General features: G+C 36.9%; 1 protein-coding gene across 1 annotated transcript; it reads right to left on the bottom strand.

The window, feature by feature from the left end:
• Positions 1 to 71: 71 nt before the first annotated feature.
• Positions 72 to 19,400, bottom strand: LOC120630898 (fatty-acid amide hydrolase 2-A-like). The gene is made up of 12 exons (XM_039900237.1): positions 19,286 to 19,400; positions 13,294 to 13,546; positions 12,201 to 12,324; positions 10,729 to 10,900; positions 9,657 to 9,781; positions 8,320 to 8,409; positions 7,116 to 7,261; positions 6,220 to 6,302; positions 5,118 to 5,295; positions 3,818 to 3,940; positions 2,282 to 2,419; positions 72 to 283 (listed from the first exon to the last, which is right to left on the bottom strand). The coding sequence occupies exons 2-12, from the start codon at positions 13,516 to 13,518 to the stop codon at positions 137 to 139; spliced, it is 1,551 nt and encodes a 516-aa protein (XP_039756171.1). The 5' UTR covers positions 13,519 to 13,546; positions 19,286 to 19,400; the 3' UTR covers positions 72 to 136.
• Between the last annotated feature and the right edge of the window lie 216 nt (positions 19,401 to 19,616).

Raw genomic sequence — 19,616 nt, forward strand, 5'->3', positions numbered from 1 at the left:
ACCTTCTTAATAGTTAGATAAGGTTAAGGTAATAAATATTAAGGGGTGAAATGGGAATAAAGAAAAATATGTAACAAAAACATTTTTATTATAATAAAACTTCATTATTTGTAACCTTAATAATAAATTGCTTCATTTATTGTTTAACTTTACACGCCGGAATGGCACCACCAAACTCTTTTTCGAGGTATTTAGCCACGGACAGACATAGTGCGTCGTTGTAAGGCGCCGCTATCACTTGAATGCCTATTGGGAGGCCTAGGCTGTTCCTGCCGAGGGGAACCTGAATAAAAAAACAATCATTCACTTACAATAAAATAAACTTAGGAATTTATGTGTCTATAATATTGATATCATTTTCATCACTATCATCATCATCCTCACAGAATTAAAAATATATAGAACCCTCATTCAGTGCATTGTGTCCTAAAACAATGAAAACGCCCCCGCTTACTAGGAACTTTACAGTTCACTCCCGCGGAATGTTGCTAGCTTTTTCCAATTTTCCCCATTTTATAGTTAACATTTAGAAAACTAGCGGTATATAATTACGGTTTTTAATGCTTTAATATTAGTCCTGTACACCGTTTCTGTCTGTTCTTAATTCTGTGATCCACCTATTAATGTCACACACACATGCCTTCTCTTGCACAGGTAACAGGGTTTTATAGCTTAGGCCTACCACGCCGCGCCGCTCCGATTCCAGTTGGTGGGATTATGATCGACGCATTGGTCAGCTGTTGGCTGCGGTTGGCTGCGACTATAAGTGAGAGGTCCCGGCTTCAATACCCGTGTGGGAAAATAATGAATTTCTGAATTTTCTCCTGTCTGATCTCATGGGAAGTTTTGCCGTGGCTAGTTACCGACATAGACGTGCCACCAAGTGATTTAGCGTTCCGGTACGTTGCCGATCGATAGAAACCGATCAGGTTCAACCTAAACCTACAACCGGTTCTATATAACTGCCATACCCCTAAGATGGGCTAATTTGTTCCTAGTAGAATTAGAAGAATGTAGATTACTGGTTCAGAAAAAAAATGTAAAAATTACATAGCATCGCGTCGTTGCAATGTTTTGAATGCCATTGCAATTTGAAAGGTTAATTTCGCTTATAACGAACCTGTATTGAATGTTACATACCTACATTGCAAATAATGTACTTATTTGTATTTTCTGCATTGACCTAGATCTCAATTATGTAACGTAAGGTAATTGAGTAGGTAAAGTTAAATGAGCACTAATTAAAAAAAATATGTAACTATCTAGACGTTGTTTAAAGAACCCCAATCAATATACCTACCTAATTCATAGTTTTACTAACAAAATTAAAAATTATACTACAGTCACTAACGTAATAAGGAATGGATCCGAACTAAAAGGGGATTAAAACGGTATATTTGGATTTTTCCTAATTATTTTGACTGTTCCCACGAAATGGTCGAAGTGTGTAAGGTGATTTCATAGAACTCCCGTAGATTGGTAGACTCCACATGCTCTTGAGAACTTTATAGGGAGCTCACAGGCATGCAGGTTTCCTCACAATATATTCCTTTACCAGCCAGTAGGTATATAGCCAGCCAGTATAATATTTCATTGCTTATATTAAAAACGCACATTATTCCGGAAATTTAGCGGTGCTTGCTAGTTTATTCATTCCATCCGCAAGACACGCTGTAGCCTTTGCCACTTAAAGGCTATCATAGCCTCATAACTACATGTTATGTTATGGTGCTTGGAAGCATCTGACTCCGCTTTCATCTCTCACAAGATACAAAATTTTAAATGTAAATAGTTGATGTTGGAAAAGAGCAACTGTTAAGTTTCTTGCCGGCATCTTCTCGGAAGAATCTGCATTCCGAACCGGTGGTAGTCACTTCAAGCAGACAGAATTGACGTTTTAAAAGTGCTTATATTAGGTCTACTTGAAATAAATTAATTTTGAATTTTGAAACAAAACTTTAATATCTACTACTACTTAGAATAACTAGCGTAGGCTAAGCATCAAAAGTGTAATTGGTATGAATATAGCAAGTTTTGCCCCGTAGTTTTACCCGTGTTGACGTTTCAAAAGTGCTTATGAAATAAATGCCATAAGGCCACCAAATTGTACTGTCTTGCTCTATGTTTATATCTCTGTAACTACTTTTTTCTTTGGTGCACAATAATAAAAGTGTATTCATTCATTCATTAATGAATTTTGTGATGTTTTTTTTTGTATAATTGGGACCCTAGTCCCTGTAAGAATAGGTGTCTCTGTGACGTTACAGAATCAGTTGTTTACCTGTGTAGCTGGGCATTTGAGTACATTGACCAACGACCAATAGGCAAAGTTGTAGGGTCGCAGGTAACAGGAATAGTTGTATGGGGACGCGTGGGGGGCACTCGGGAAAAGTAGCACGCCGTTATCACCAAGTTTGCCCTGCAACCAAATATATTATAGTACCTAATCCCTACTAATATTATAAATGTGAATGTAAGTTTGTTTGTTGCGTTTTCACGCAAAAACTACTTAACCGATCCTCATGAAACTTTGTAAACATAGTCTTGGAAGTGTTAGAAGTATCATCCCCTCTCCCAAAGAAACTGAGCTTAATGCCGGGATAAAAATGATCCTATATTACTTCTAACACTTCCAAGAATATGAGTACAAAGTTTCATGAGGATCGGTTAAGTAGTTTTTGCGTGAAAGCGTAACAAACAAACTTTCATTGTCATTTAATATATTAGTAAGGATAGGGATTCCCGAGGTAATTGTGGACCTTCCAATGCATACATTTAAACAATGTGTTACAACACATTTACCTAATAAATCGTAGTTACTATACGATTGATGAATTTCTTAACGACGAGGTTGCTTCGAAGCAGGCTCCGCTCTCATCTCCCAAAAGATAGATTTTTTTTTAAAGACAGTAAACTGTAAAATGATTTTGAAAAAGAGCAATCTGCTGAGTTTCTTGCCGGCTCTTCTCGGTAGAATCTGCCTTCCGAACCGGTGGTAGAGTCACTACAACAGAATGACTTGAGGTTTCAAAAGTGCTTATATTAGGACTCCTTGAAATAAATGTTCCGCCTCTATAGTGATTTGGTATCAAGTAATCGTAATATTGACCTTTTTAACAAAAGGATAAATATTTTTAAAAATCAAATTATTAATCACTATTTTACATAACTTTAGGGAAATTATACATATATATATTATTTTTTGTTTCAACTTTAATTTTATCTGTACTTTTTGTATAATTTCATTCCTAGTGTACACATACTTTGGGTTGTAGCTTAGAACAAAACTTGTTATTAAGTACTTATATTTAGATCTACCTTTAGTTTACTGTTTTGTGTACCTAATAACAATAAACAACAAAATGTATTTTAAATTTTGAATCAAAATTATAATTTCTACCACTACTTTGAGTACTAGCGTGGGCTATAAGCATCAAAAGTGTAAAATATTAGGTACGAATAAAGAAAATATTGCCCCGTAGTTTTACCCGTGTTGAATTACCACTGTTCAACAGATTAGGTGATTGAATCTACAGACGTTAAAGGGCACTTTTTATAGTAATGATTTTAATAATAATAATAATAATTCATATACTACGATAATACAGATACAAAAAAAATATAGCTATAAAAATGTATGGGGGCCAAGATACAGATAGACAAGAAATACAGTTTTGGTTTCAGTATCGATTATTTAGGGCCCACTAAAAAAGGACCCTAGACCAGAAGCTGGGTACGCCCATGGGCAAAAGCCTCGTTGACTCCAAACCTAATGAGAAAAATCTTTAGAATAATACCATGTGTCAGACAAACTTACAAATAAATCTTCCTTGAAGCTTTTCGTAAGATTCTCAGCCCATTCCTCATCAGCCTTCGGAAATAGTTCCAGCTCCAGAACGCGTAGAATAGTAAATAAGCAGTGCTTGCTGAGTCCGAACATCTGGAAAAAAGGAAATTTATAAGCTTTTATTGTATACAATATTTTATTTTTGGTTAAGCAGAGAGCTCTTTTAAATATAAAATATATTATGATCTTTGGTAAGGTAGAGAAAGCATGCTGTTTGCGTTGAGAGATTTTTAAAATAATAAGACAATTCGGAGAACCATTTCCTTTCAAGTTTCCTTTAAATGCCCATTGTAATTCATCATTACTGGCCCTCTACAGGGCACGGGTGTCTTCTCAGAATGACACGCGCTAAGCGTGACGGTTTGGTAGTCTTTTGAGACGCTTTTAAGATCGTGATAAAAACTCGCAGGCAAGCAGGTTTCCTGGCCAGTTTTCCTTCACCATTATATATTTGATAGAAGCAGGCGTTACTTAGCAGAATACCATGATATTTTATGAAAATTAAGCTTAATTTGCTAAAGTCCACGGAAAGCCGGACAATCTGAATGTGTAATTTATAATTTGTTTAATCTTTAAACTCCACACAAAACAGATCTTCAATAAGTCAACATCTGAGGATGCTTCGGTGTCTGAACGAAACGATATATTGATGGTTTAGAAGTTTCGTCGGGTATAAAAAATGCTTAAAATAAGAAATTTGCCGCGGGCCGCCCAGCGTATAATATCGTTTGGAAATAAAACTGGACATGGTAATTTTTTTTAGATATTAAAACCTGTAATAACCGATTTAATGCAGACGAAGTTGCGTGATATATACACGTACATCGCAGTATCGCGAGTAGTAATAAACTATCTTTGGTAAAAGACGGTTGTTTCCTTTTTCGCCATTACCTACAGACATACTAAAAAATAAATAAAAAAGCGTGTGAGACGTCACGGGACGCCTGGCAGAAGTGAAACATTGAAATCGTTTTCTGTAAGTTATTGCAGATATTGCATAATGAAAAATTACAGCATAATAAATTTGTTCCACAAATAAAAAAAAAAAATGCAACCAAACGGATAACCACTCCTTTCTGTAATTCGGTTAATAATGACTGTTTTATTACAAAATTAATATTGATTTTTATTGTTACATACGAAACACAAAATATCAATCATATAGCGTGGCGTAGTGTCGCCACGGCATGTGTCGCCACACCAAAAATCAGGTTTACCCTCCGCCTAGAGATGTTTCACATCAAAAATAACGGTAAACGCGAACACTTACCTTCTTCGTCAGCTCTCTAAAGCCATGCACCTCCTCTACGCCATTGTTGAGCAGGCTTGCGTAGTTGCCTGGCTCCTTGCTCATCCAGTAGCACCATAGTTTGTACATGTAGTCCAAACCCTCGTGGTAATAGGTCTGAGCGGTCGAATTCAAGTCCTGTTGTAGTTTTGTAACCACACTGAAATATAATATAACATTGTAATACGTTTAAGGACGCATTTTGTATGCGGCCGCTTGTCTTGAACCGTGTTATCGCTTTATTAGAGGGCTCAGAGATTAAAACAAGAAGACCATTGGGCCTTATACGAGGGCTCAGAGACACTCTGCGGGCGATGGAGAGAGCTATGTTAGGAGTATCTCAACGTGATCAAATCAGATATGAGGAGATCCGTAGCAGATCTAGAGTTACCAAAATAGCTCAACGGCCTCCAACGAGGTGGACAGACAATAGGAAACGCTGAGAGCCACCTTAAACAACTGGCCCAGGACCGTGAATTTTCGAACTCCCTTCAAAAAGACCTACGTCCTGCAGTGGACGTCAATCCGTTTAAGTGACATACACAAAAAAGTTTTTATGATACCATTTTAAAATAACTCTTTATATATATACTAGCTATTGCCCGCGACTTCGTTTGCGTTTGATTTTGTTTTTTGATGTGGCATTCAATTTAGTTGTAGTTCTAAAAAAAATTATAGTGTTCAGTATCGCTAAGCCTTGAATGAGGGGTTTGCTGCTGTCCGCTGAGGAGTTATGTCCTCTATCTCCAACCACATTCTTCAGATCTACACAAAGTTTGGGCAAAATTAAACACATATTATAACCTAACAGTACAAAAATAATTATTTAAATCGGTTAGAAATTTTCGAAGTTATGGTATAAAATCGTCAAATACATTCATCCCCTCTCACAAAGAAACCGAGCTTAATGTCGGGATAAAAAGTATCCTATATTACTTCTAACACTTCCAAGAATATGTGAACAAAGTTTCATGAGGATAGGTTAAGTAGTTTTTGCGTGAAAGCGTAACGAACAAACTTACATTCACATTTATAATATTAGTAGGGATAGGGATTTATAATAACTTTTATCATTAAGTATTACCTTTGCATAGCATCTGTCATTTCAGGTCTGAGTGGACTCACGTGACAATCTTTACTCGTCTCCACATAATAAAATTTAATACTCTGCAAAACCAAAGTTAGTTATCATTATAAGTTACCTACTTAGTTATATACATAACATACTCCTAATTTTGTTTTTTTTATTTGACGCATCTGTTTGTATGTCATGTCAATGAGGTATTTATATGTCACCTATATAAATAAATAAAACCTGGATCGATTTGATATCTGATTCTAAATATATATATTTTACAATATTTTTTTATTTGGCAATATTAGATGATTACCAAGGACGCCGATAGGATGCGAAGGCAGAGGCGCTGGACCCCAGAATTCTAAACTATTTAAAACATAACCATAAGTTATTAAGGTTACGTTGTTAAAAAAAAATGAGAACAAACTATACAACGCTATTTAATTGTTTTCTTGCCCATCGGCACCGGCGAATATAAAAATTGGAAAGTAGCACGCCTCCGCCCCCTGCCTTTCTTAGGCACTTTAATAGCTACTTAGTGCGAAGAGCGCGAGCGGTCAATCAACCTAGTCAACGCTCATACACGGAACAAGCTTATAAACCGGTTTGTGTTAATAAATTTCGTTCTTTTACACCGTTCCCAAACATGAATAGGTTACAGCGAACCAATTCTATCTAGTAGCTTTAAATTAATCAAAAAGTGTAGTCTTTCCCACCCTATATGCCTTTAAGATTGACCAAAAAAGTACCGCGAATTTTTGTTCTGGACCACCCCCGCGCACCCTCACGTCTCTCCCGTTCTCACGCACTACCAAATACCAATCACAGTCGTAGTCAACTATTCTGAAGTAAATCCTAGCTACGTTCCTGAAAATTACTTTAAATTATAGTTTTCCTCTCACCTTAATATCTACATCTCTATCTAACTTCAAAAGATCAGCCTTGTCTCCCGCCACGATTTTGGTCAAGGGAGCCAAATCCTCGACATGCTTGGATATAAAGCCCAAACAAAGCATGCTGTCTTCGTCACCATTGCGATATAAACAACCTGCAAACAGAAACTTAATATCATTATTTATTAAATACTAGCTGACCTGCGCAACTTCGTCTGAACCAAATCGGTTAATACCGGTTTTAATATCTTAAAAAAACCTAACCTAAAACATCAGCGCCACCTATCGGGTCCAGTTTTATTGCCAAACTTTATTATTTTTTTTGTACCCGTCCGTAACTTTTTGCCTTTTCGTAACCTCTCTACTAACACTTAAACTTTATTGTATGGCATTAAAGCGTTAAGTATTATTACGAATCGTTTGTAAGGGAGTATAGACAAGCGTTGTTTTTAGATTTTTTCAGGCATTTATTTTAAATTTCACTCTGTATGAACCGGGAAATCGGTTCAGCTGGTCTCGAGATTTGCGCTTAGCAACACATTCAGCGTTTCATTTTTATATTATAGATATTAGCCAAGCCTTAAATTTTAGCTTTGTCTTATTTATTTCCAGTCGAATTTTTTTTTATATTGCATTTGATAACCCAATTCTCAGCGAAGGTTATAAGCTATTGCACATTACGCTATAACCCTTAGAACTCCAGCGCGACGGAGGGGCGATGCTACGCGGAAGTCGAAGTTTTTATCAGAAGTTGTACGCGGTTTTTTTTTCAACAGTTATAATTGATTGACCAAGCAGACGACCCACCTGGTCAGTGGAAACTCATCGTCTATAAGAACAGCTACATTTCGCAGGGTATGCGAGAGACACGTCATGCAAAGTACCGTCCTGTGTCCATCAATATTTTTATTTACGAGTATAGCCTTTATTTGTACTTCACATCGTTCAGAAAAAGAAAAAAAAAAGAACGAACACTCAAAGAATGTAGGATGCCAAAGTAGCGATCTCTGCCAGGCAACCTTAGGATTAGGAAAACGAAAAAGTGGAGTGGTATTACTTCCCCAAACGAGCTCTACCGCAAAAATTGTTCCTATTACTTAAACTGTAAAGTAAATAACAATAACTTTTATTGAATTTCTTTACTACGAGGGCCCCATCCGATAAAGCAACGGACCCCTGGAGGTAACCTTTGGTTACGCATCTACAGATTTACCTTTGGTACTAGTAGTTCCAACTGTAGGATGATGTCCAAACATTCCACAGTAAAACGCTGGCATGCGAGTTGAGCCTCCGATATCAGAACCTGTCGAAGAAACGAGAAATTTAACGTTTAAATGATCGAAAATTACAAAACAAATAAATATATACATATATTATATATATAATCTGGCAGACGCAATCTGGGAATTTAGAAAATCTGAATTTTCTCTATCGTGTGATCTGATCACTATATTTCATAAGGGATCACCCTGTAAAAATATGATATCAAAAGAAGCATATTTATTTTTCCATACAGACTAATTCAAAACATTCTCAGTGCTCAAATCGGTGTTTACTTATGACAAATCTTTTGAAGATAAAAGACCGACACGTGCATAGCACATACGCTACGCGACACGTAGGTACCTATACCTATACGTATTTTACTTTTGCATGTGATGTTAGGGATGTATGTGATTTTTTTCAGTAAATCTATGGCAATGGTTTACTCAAGAAGACTTATCTCTGAAGACAGAGACTAATGTACTATCTGTAATGACTAATGTAATGAGAGAGAATAATGTACCTCTAAAGCATCTGAAGTTTTATTTCGGTTTTCATTTACACATTGCATAGGTATTATTTTCAGGCGATAAAAAAATGACTAGCCAAGACAATTATATTCGTCAACTTAGTATCTAAAGCAACGCGATAACCTATTGTGATAATACATATATATAAGTAAAGCAACCTGATCCCCGATAACTTATATCAGGTTGAAATGCGGTTGAGCATTGTGTCGTGAGTTCTTATCATAATTACATATTTTTACTAACCGACCGATTGAAATGTCTTTTTTTTGCAACGCGTGTAGGGTATCGCAGTTATACTAAACCAACCTCTAAAAGGTTACTACGCGGCATCGCGTCGGAACTACAAATTGCTTGATGAAACGTCTTTGTCTGTAGAAAAGATTTTTATGTTACGCCAAAGAAGTATAACTTCTGACGCGTGCCCATAAGTACACAAACGTTATTTTTTTAATAAAAGCTCGAACGATTTCCATAAAATTTAAATGGGACCATGCCCTTTAAAACAAAAAAAGAAATTCAAATCAGTTCAGGCGTATTTGAGTAATCGGATAACATTCATAAAAAAAAAGATTCCGAAGAAGTGAGAACCTCTTTTTATAAGTTGGTTAAAAGTACATCCTATGATCCTTTTTCAAGGACTTACGCGTTTAATTTCGAGCAATACAAAGCCGCAAAGTCTTCGCTTGCTTCATCCCATTCAACGGGGTGAAACTTTTCGGATACGGCAACCTTAAAAGATGGACATGGTAAGACTTACATAAACTGATAGGTGTAGCGTAACTGGCAGATAGGGCGGCCTCGGCACCGCTAGAGCCTCCCGGAGACCTGCCCGTGTGGTGTGGGTTGGTAGTCATGCCATACACCGGGTTGCGGGTTTCCTGCCTAATAAACATATATTTTGATGCCACTGTAGCGGTCTCCACATTTTCAAATTAGATGGCGCCACAAACACCCCGCTTCGCGCTAACGAAGTGTTCACAAAAATTGTTGGACCTCGGTCCCCGAGTACGATCACCCGCTCGGAGTTACGGTAAAGCGCATCATCATAGCTCACGGGTTATAAAAATGGATGCCTCGTATAGCTAGGCCCTCTCCCAAAGTAAATCAAAGAATGTTCTTGTTGTATTCCGCTACAAGGTAATGATGCAGTTTAAAATGGTAATGGCTGACCTGTAAGGTGGTATGTCAGTTATAAAAAACCTATACTCTAAAGTTTCCACGGATAACTTGTAGTGGATAAAAGTAAAAAAATAAGTTGAAAGAAGAAGGAAAAAAAGAATATTTTATTTAAAAATTGGGTTAAAATAAAAAAGGGATCTATAAACATGAAAAAATAAATACCTTAAAGTGAAAGAGAGGGATATGGAGTTGTTGAAGAGCACTTAAATAGACAAGAAGATAAGTTAAGAAGTTTAATGTAGTTAGGAATTTATGTAAGTAATGCGAAATAATAATCCATCCATCATGAAGTTGCCGTGCTCAGGAGCTATTCGATTTGGTCAAACCATCTCCTTTCTACCATCGAACTGCGAGGCACCGAATGAATGGATGCTGCACCGAAAGAATCTGCACCGTTACGTGGTTTAATTGAAATACCATCAACACGTACGAAGCGTTTTGCTTCTTCCTTTCTGATCCGCAACGCAAAGGCCTGGAATGCCCTCCCATCTTCCGTCTTCCCTGATACCTATAACCTGGGTACCTTCAAATCAAGAGTGAATAGGCATCTTCTAGGCAAGCGCGCTTCATCTTAGGCTGCATCATCATTTACCATCAGGTGTGATTGCAGTCAAGCACTTGTCTATATATTTAAAAAAAAAAAACCATACCAGATAAGTAGCTCAGGCAGATTGGTGCAGGCCAAGGTAATGGCTCCAGCAGCCTTCAACCTTATAACCGCATCGCTGTCTTCGGTAGTCCTTTCGTTGCGTCGGCACCACAGACCCATGGTCAGCGGCATGCCTTTGACCGCCTGGCTCTCCTTGGTGGTGTACGGGACTCCTATTAAAAGTATTGGATCATCATTATCGGCTTTTTTTATCTCCCATAGCTGGACCTTCTCTCTCCTAGCGGGATTTAAGTTTTTTTTCTTTTATTAACCAAAATAATATTTTAATACATAAGTCACTTATACACTACGCCATCCTTAGAAACGAGACAGTTAATGTAAGGATAGCGATTTAGACAAACCACATCACGCTGCTTTAATGCGGGTTGACAGACTTCAACGATTAAGTTTAACTTATGTTAGTGATAATATAGGAAACTGATGGCTCGATATGCTTTAAGTAAGGTAGGTGGAGTACCGGCGACTGGGTATTAAGTCCTATTATAGTATTAAGGACTACGTCAACGATAAAAAAGCTTGGGTGTAAATTATTGCTCTAACCAGGTTGCTTCTTTAATAGCTTTTAAATGACAATGTGATAACTAAAAAAAAATAACAACCGGCTAAGTTTGTTGTGGGCTTCTTCTTAGACCAGGGCGCGTTTGGAACCCTCGTAGCTTTAGTTTTAAGTTGACGAATTTATTTATCGCCATCAACTCACTCCTATGTCATATTTTACATAAGTGTAATATAAAGTACCATCTATGTGCCTATTTGAATAAAGAAATATTTGACTTTTGACTTTTGACTTGGGTTGGTACTGAAATTTTGGTCCTAATCTCGAAAACGGACCCAGTACCTTGCTTTTTCGCTAGCTTCGTAACTCCCTAAAAAATAAAGTCGAAGATTACTGGGTCACATTACTTAAAAACACATTACTTCGTACTTTCAGTTTATAATCGTGCGTGACAACGGACGTAACGGTTTTCTGGCACGTAGTTCCAAAAACATTCCTAAAACAATCTTAATTCTGGAACTTTCCTTTTGTGTACAGAAGGATCGAGAAGAGAAGCTGAGTTAGTCTGCTCTGAGATCCTGGACTACGATTTAAGTGGGATGGGAAGTTTGTTCTGGAACCTCGAACTGAAGAGCTGATTACAGTCTCTCGAAGGTCACCAATCATGCGGATTGGTGGACTCCACACAACTTTGAGACCGTTATGTAGAACTCTGAGGCATGCAGGTTTTCTCACGATGTTTTCCTTCACCGTTGAAGCAAGTGTTATTTTAATCAGGTACTAAAAAACACATGACGTAGAAAAGTAAGAGGTGCGTGCTGGGATTCGAACTCACCTAAAGTGAAGTCGAGCTCCTACCAAATTCGTTATCACCGCTTCATCCATATCCTTCGATCACGTATTAGCACGTATGACGTAACAATTTTATTTATCACCAACAAGTTGTAAGGTCTTACCCAATAATGGTTTGCTTAACAATTCTTCCGTTAATCCTTCAGATATTAAACGATCGACTTCCCTTGCTTCTTCTAGTGCGGTTTCGAAACGTTCCGCTGCGATTGCGTTTACGAGAGGGTTTACCTGCACGCAATAAATGAAACATGTTTGGATATCAAATGAAAGGGCTTAACAAATTTCAAATCCAAGATGGCAGCGCCCACAAAATTCCCAATGACATTTTTTTTACTAGTATAATCATGTACACTTTATTGAAAGTTGGGGGTTTTTTTAATTATCAATTTTAAATACGTTGTTTTTCATATAAACCCATTACCAGCTCATTACAGGGCACCGGTCTCCTCCCACAGTAAGAAGGATTCAAGCCCAAGTCCACCACGCTGGCCAACGCCATTTAGAATCCGCCGATTTTACACGCCATTTAGAACTTTATGTAGAACTCTAAGGAATGGTGGATCGAATGTAAATAATATGTAAATAATGCAATAAAATGCATCCTCTGAATTCTCATCTCTCTCAATCTCTTCTCTCTTCTCTCTCTCAGCTCTATCAATTCCATAAAAATTAAAACGACCTTTCACGAGATTCAATAAGTATAAAATAAGTAAAAAATCTCAACGTAGGCACCCAGCGGTGCTGGGTATTACCTTATATGATTACATAATCATATGAAAATCTCCAAATATTTCTTAAACTCAAAAAGAAAAAAAATAAAGTTGACAATTTCTTAAAGTGAAAGGTAAAACAAACGATATCTGTGGCGTCGAATCAAGTTTTCACATGTTATTTCATGTGAAGCTCTTGTGATCAACTTATGAGGGATTAAGACTATTTTGGTAAAACCCTGACGTCAGTGTCAGTGACTTTTAATAGGTAAACTTTTAAAAGCCAGACTTCTTTCTTATTGTTATCGTCTTGGATTTGAATCAGAATAATTTTCTTGGTTATGATCTCACTTCTGAGACAAGATTCCCCTTTGAAAAGAGAGGGATATATACTTTAGACCTTCCAAACTTTTTAATAAAAGGTTGGCTGGCCTTTATCAAGCATCATACCTGTATTATTTTTATTTTATTTATTTATTTATAATACCTGTTTAATCCTCTCAATAAACGCCTGCACCAACTCTTCTGACTTTAGCTCCTTCTGTTTTATCTTCTTCGCTAATTTTGTAGCGCTGTCGGCGAGGAAAGCATGCTTCTTCTCTAAATCTGGTATGACCTTCTTCTTCCCTTCCCAGTAGAGTGAGAATAAGAAATCTATCATTTTGTCTAGGAATATTCGGATGTATATGCACATAGTTCTTAATGCTGACATCTTGGCTGTTTTCTGTTTTCTGACAAATCTGTGGATAGATAAAGCTGTGTTATTGATAAATTACATTAGAACACGCTTCTCGTTTGTCATTAATAAGATTGAATAATGATTGTTATATTGGAAAATGTAGATATTCAAAAAGCATACCTAAAATTTTTTCACGCTAGAATTTGCTTTTAAACCAATGGGAAAGTTAATATAAACAGACAGACTTGGCGTTTTAAGTGCATATAAAGTAGGCCTCAACATAATTTAAAATCAGAAGTGTTGAAGCGATTGTAAGAAAAATGCCCAAGTAAGAAAAAATATACGAGTGATATAATAGACATATTTAAATACGGTTTTAATAAAACCAAATGAATCTATGTTGTTGTTTTTTAGGGTTCCGTACTAAGTGGGTAATGTTAGACCCTTTTACTAAGACTCCGCCGTCCGTCCGTTTGTCACCAGGCCGTATGTGCATTATGTGCACTATTTCAGGACGCTTGTGTCTCCTTTCTTCTGCATCCTTTCAACTATTTCTGTGCCAGAAATAAAGTCGTTTGGTTATTTTGTGAATCGTGAATGACGATTTTCATTTTTTTAGAATGTTCTTTTAAACCACCCGTGGGGCCAGTGGCGTGCACTTCATACATGCACAAAAGCACTGCCTACCCTTAAATTGATATATAACTCGTATAGGAGGAGAATTTATGCAACTCTATCCAATTTTCCTGCTGTAAGAAACCTAGTGCACGCCACTGCTCATGTTACTCTCCGTCCTCTCAACTACTAAACTGTTTGTTTTGTTTGTTTGCTCGCTTGCTCGCTCGCTTGCATTTTTCCGGGATAAAATGTAGTGGGCTACTTTTGTAGTACTTGTGTAGCTCATAAACTATATCTATGCCAAAAATCCCGTCTATACGTTGCTCTGTTGCTGCGTGATTGAAGGACAAAACCTAAGCGCAAGCGTATATTCCCACAGGAACTTTGCTTTTTCCGGGATAAAATGTAGCCTAGGTCACTCTCCGGCCCATAAACTATCTATATGCCAAAAATTCACATTAATCCATTGCTCGTTTGCTGCGTTATTGATGGACAAACAAACACAATTACGCACTTATAATATGATAAGTTTTTTTTTATTCCACTACAAGTTAGCCCTTGACTGCTATGTCACCTGGTGGTAAGTGATGCATTCTAAGATGGTAGCAGGCTAGCCTGTTAGGGAGTATGGTAGACATACCCCTAAGCGGTTTCTAGGCGACATCGAACCGAAACACTAAATCGCTTAGCGGCACGTCTTTATCGGGAGGGTGGTAAATAGCCACGGCCAAACCACATCAGAATACCAGACTCCAGAAGACCAGAGAAAATTCAGAAATTAAATTCCCAAATTTCGCCTGTCGGGAATCGAACCCGGGACCTCCTACTTAAATTCACAGCGCTCATCATTGCGCCAGGGACCTACCTGAAGAAACCTTTACAAACACAATAATAATAAATAAAAAAAGTGCAGTTAGAACTACATACACGAGGATTCTCTTTTGTTTTACGTCATGTATCTAAATCTCGTTAATTAAAAAAAAAAAAAATAAGGGACCTCCCTGGCGCAATGGTGGCGTCAAAATCATCATAAGTAATAAGTAATAAGTATGAGTAAAAGTATATAAGTATTAGATAGATAATGAATGGTACGGAGCCCTAGGTGTGCGAGTCCGACTCCCACTTAACCGGTTTCTTGATATAATGTGTATCTACGTAAGTTAAGCATATCGTAGAAAGCAAAAAACTGGTTTAGATGGTTGCGTAAAGCTTACTTAAGTACAAAACGCTATATTTCTCAGCGGTAACGATTACATTAGCCAACGACCAACGTTACGCACCGCGACAATAACCGCTCCAGTTTATATCTACTTGAAAACACAAGTAAATCAATGAAGCAGTTGCAGTCCAAGTTGGTAACGGGCTAACCTGTTAGGGTGTATTGATGTTATATTAAACCTAGACCGCTAATCGGTTTCTACACAACATCGCATCGTAGCGGAACGCTCAATCGTTTGGCGGTACGTCTTTGTCGGCAGGGAGACCTCCCAGAGCGCACGAGACTATACCGGAGGGAATTCAGAAATTATAAATTTTGACGGCCGACTGGCGCAATGGCCAGCAAACCCAGCTTTCTGAGTCCAAGGCCGTGGGTTCGATTTCCACGACTGGAAAATGTTTGTGTGTTGAACATAAATGTTTTTCAGTGTCCGGGTGTTTAGTACCCAAAACATAAGCTACACTTACTTTGGGGCTAGCTGGCGATGTGTGTATTGTCGTAGTATATTTATTATTTTTTTTTATTGCCCTTGCCTGGGATCGAACGCTGCGACTTCCTACATAATATTTATTATTTATACACTTTATTTGTACACCACAAAAAAAAAAATGAGTATTATTTATTTATACATTTTATTTGTACACCACAAAAAAAATGGACTGAACAAGAGGAAACTTTAAAAGTAGGATACAAAGGCGGCTTTATCGCTTAGTAAGTATATAATATGAGATAACAACGCTCACTTTTCTGATAAACATTGTAGGTTCTTTTTGTTATAAATATTTTAATTTTCGTTATTTGTTATCGTTTGTTTCATAAATTTGAAGTCGTTGATATTAATCAAAAAAACTAATAATTACTTATTATTCAAAAAATTGAAGCCTCGAAAATTTATCTTATGATTCACAAATTGACAAAATTTTGAATGTTGCTCGCCTGACTGGATATGCCGCGACTTTCTATTTTGTTTAATATACGAAGCGACGGATCGCTGCGATTTTTATGCAATCGAACGCTGCAACTGGTTGCCGTTGAATGGGAGACCATAACTTCGGTCTGGTACTACAATTACCAAGCACCTCGCTATCATACAAACCACTAGATCATCGAGGCAGATTCTCTAATTACATTTTCCTCACTCAACTCGATCTTTAGACAGGGTATCATATTTCATCCGTCAAACTATCACGTTTACAACAATAGATATTTAATCTAACCAAATAAACCCGTTCACTGGTTTTTGACTGCTAACATGTAACAATTCGGATCTCGTTACATAACTGAAAAGAGATCCGTATTTTAATGAGCTGGTTTTAATTCCGGCACCATCGAAGAATAGTTACAATAATACCTACTTAAGCCATGTATACTAGCTTTATATTTAATTGCAGGGAAATATAGATAATACGCGAATAAAATCTGAAAAATATTTATAACTAGCTGTTGCCCGCGACTTCGTCTGCATTTGTCCATCAACCTGAGGCGTAGGTGATAAGCCTCATATTGTGTCTGTAATAATACGGATAACCACGCCCTTCAGACCCGAGCACAGCTAAGCTGCTTTACTAGAGAAATAAGCATGAAGTACATACAATTTTTGAGGCTTACATTTTTTGTCTTGCCCGGTAAAGCAGCGCCACCTATCGGATCCAATTTTATTTGCAATTCATCTAGGAACCAATTGAAATACACACAAACAATTTCGTCAAAATCGGTCGAGCTGTGTAAGAGGAATTGGATGAGATACGTATAGATTAATGATGTATATTTCCGTCGTTTTGAGTATTTTTCTTACAGTTTAAACCTTCCCTGGACTTCCACAAATATTTCAAGCTATATTAGGTATATAGCCAAATCGGTCCAGAGGTTCTCCAGTTTTAGTGAGTCTAACGAACAGCATTCCATTTTTATATATATAGATTATTTATTTATTGATTAAAATCAACGACTTTCAGTCGATTAAAAAAAAGAATTCATGTATCGATGGTTAAAATATTTATAAAAATTAACCTAAAACACAGGTTGTAGGTACCAAAAAAGTGGGCGTTGTGATCTCATTACTAATTACTTCCCCGGCTCTGTTTCGTAACAGAAAGCTCTACTTCCAATACACAATTCACAACCGTTTATTTTGAAAAAAAAAACGACACAAATATAATTAATATTATATACTACTATGATAATAAGGTATGAATTCTTCAATTGGTAGATAAGCCGTCAAAATAAATGTACCTACCTACTTATTGTTTGAAAAAAAACAATACCTGCAGGCTACATAAATTTAACTTTAAGTTTTTAAACCACCGTTGGACGAAGCCTCCTACCAGATCAGAACAGAGAAATTTCAGAAATTATATATTTCCAAATTGTCCTGCTGGGATCTGACACCTAACCTCCCGAAACATTATAATCTTTAGCGCACCGCGCTCGGAAGGTAGACAAAGTAAATGATAGTTTTTGAAAATGTTGTTGTAGGATGCCTGATTGGTTTTAAAATGTTTTTCTTTTATCTAAAGGGAAGTGGAGTTGGACTGGTAACCAGACGAAAAAGACTCTTTCGACCTGTTTACTAGACGTACTAAACTTGCATAAGAAACACTTGTGACCTGTGTACGAGATGGTGTACTGAACTTGCATAAAAGACACTAGCGACCTGTGTACAAGACGTACTAAACTTGCTTAAATGACCTTTGCGATCTGTGTACGACACGTACTAAACTTGCATATAAGACACTTTTAAACCGTGTACGACACGCACTAAACTTGCATACAAGTTACTTGCGATCTGTGTACGAGACGTACTAAACTTGCATAAAAGACACTTGCAACCTGTATGCGAGACGTACTTAACTTGCCTAAAAGACAGTCGCGACTTGAGTACGAGACGTATTAACCCTGCATAAAACTTAAATGATACTTCCAACCTGTTTACGAGACGTACCAAACTTGCATATAAAACTCTTAACCGTATGCTATTTACTAAACTTGCATAAATGATACTTGCGATCTATGTACGGGATGTTCTAAATTTGCATAAAAGACACTTGCATCCTGTGTTCGACACATACTAAACGTGCATAAAAGGTTTCAAACGTTGTTCGCAGGTAGGGTTCACCCTAAATTTTAAATTACAAACTTGGCAACCAGAGCAAATGTAGTAATTTCGCAGATGGACAAAGTCGAAGCGTGGGTCGGAGTATATTGTGTAGTTGTATCTACTCAGGAGTCTCAGTGGACAGCTAATATACTACCGACCTTCGCGTCGTCGCTTTAAGCAGTAGATATGTTATAGTTTAAAATAATTAAAATTGCAAGTGTAAAGCGAAAATTAAAAAAGATTAAAAAAACACTGCGCTATGCGATAGTTGTAAACCCTATTTACTAATTTTGCGGTTAAATCGCAAAAAAATATCTGCATAGATAAATTAACTACTTTAGCTTATTTACATACTGTGGTCTGTGCCAAAAATAGTCAGTCAGTAGGCTTTTTGGTCAACTTTTTTGAAGTTTTAATTTTATTTAGGTAAGTTCCCAATAAAATATTTTTAGAGGTTGCTGAAAAAAGTCGTCCAAACGGAACTTGTTCACTAGGTATTTATAACATTTTCAGTTAAGAAAAGTATTGCAATCACAGTAATTGTTACCTATAAGTGGCGTGCATAGAGGGTATGCACAGGGTAAGCAGATGATATAAAATGAAGAAATTCTCCAGGAAAAACTTCGAAAAACTTAAGGATAGGCTTTGTAAGAGTTATGAAAAGCATACCCTTAAGTATTTATAACTGGTACTGGAGATTTACTTTATTTTATATCATCTACTATAAGGGAATAGCGTGAGCATTATACTGAAGATCAGTGTATACCTATACAGTATAATGCCTATGTTATAAAGCCACTTATTATTAAAAAAATAAGTAAATAAACAATTACGAACAATAGTTTTAAAAATTAGTTCTTACTTACAATTATTTAAAAATTCTCCTGCATCGGTATTATAAAACTTTAACTATGTGATCTAACTCTCGACTTTTAAATTATTCCTTTGCATAAAACATGAGACACGCCACACAAGTTATATGGCCGGTGGTTCGGCAAAGACTGCGACTACGTTGTTTTTCTTTTATTAGATAGTGCCCCATTCACTCTATGGAAAATTTCTCAGCACGGTTTTTTTTTGTCTCCTGTTAAACCAGGAGACAAATATTACTAACAGATTTTGACTAACAGAAAAATTAGTACCAGGCCTCCATAAAAATCGAGCAAGACTTCATGGGCTGGTAGGGGTTTTTGCACT

Source organism: Pararge aegeria, chromosome 17 (genome assembly GCF_905163445.1).
Source record: "Pararge aegeria chromosome 17, ilParAegt1.1, whole genome shotgun sequence".
Classification (NCBI taxonomy): Eukaryota; Metazoa; Arthropoda; class Insecta; order Lepidoptera; family Nymphalidae; genus Pararge; species Pararge aegeria.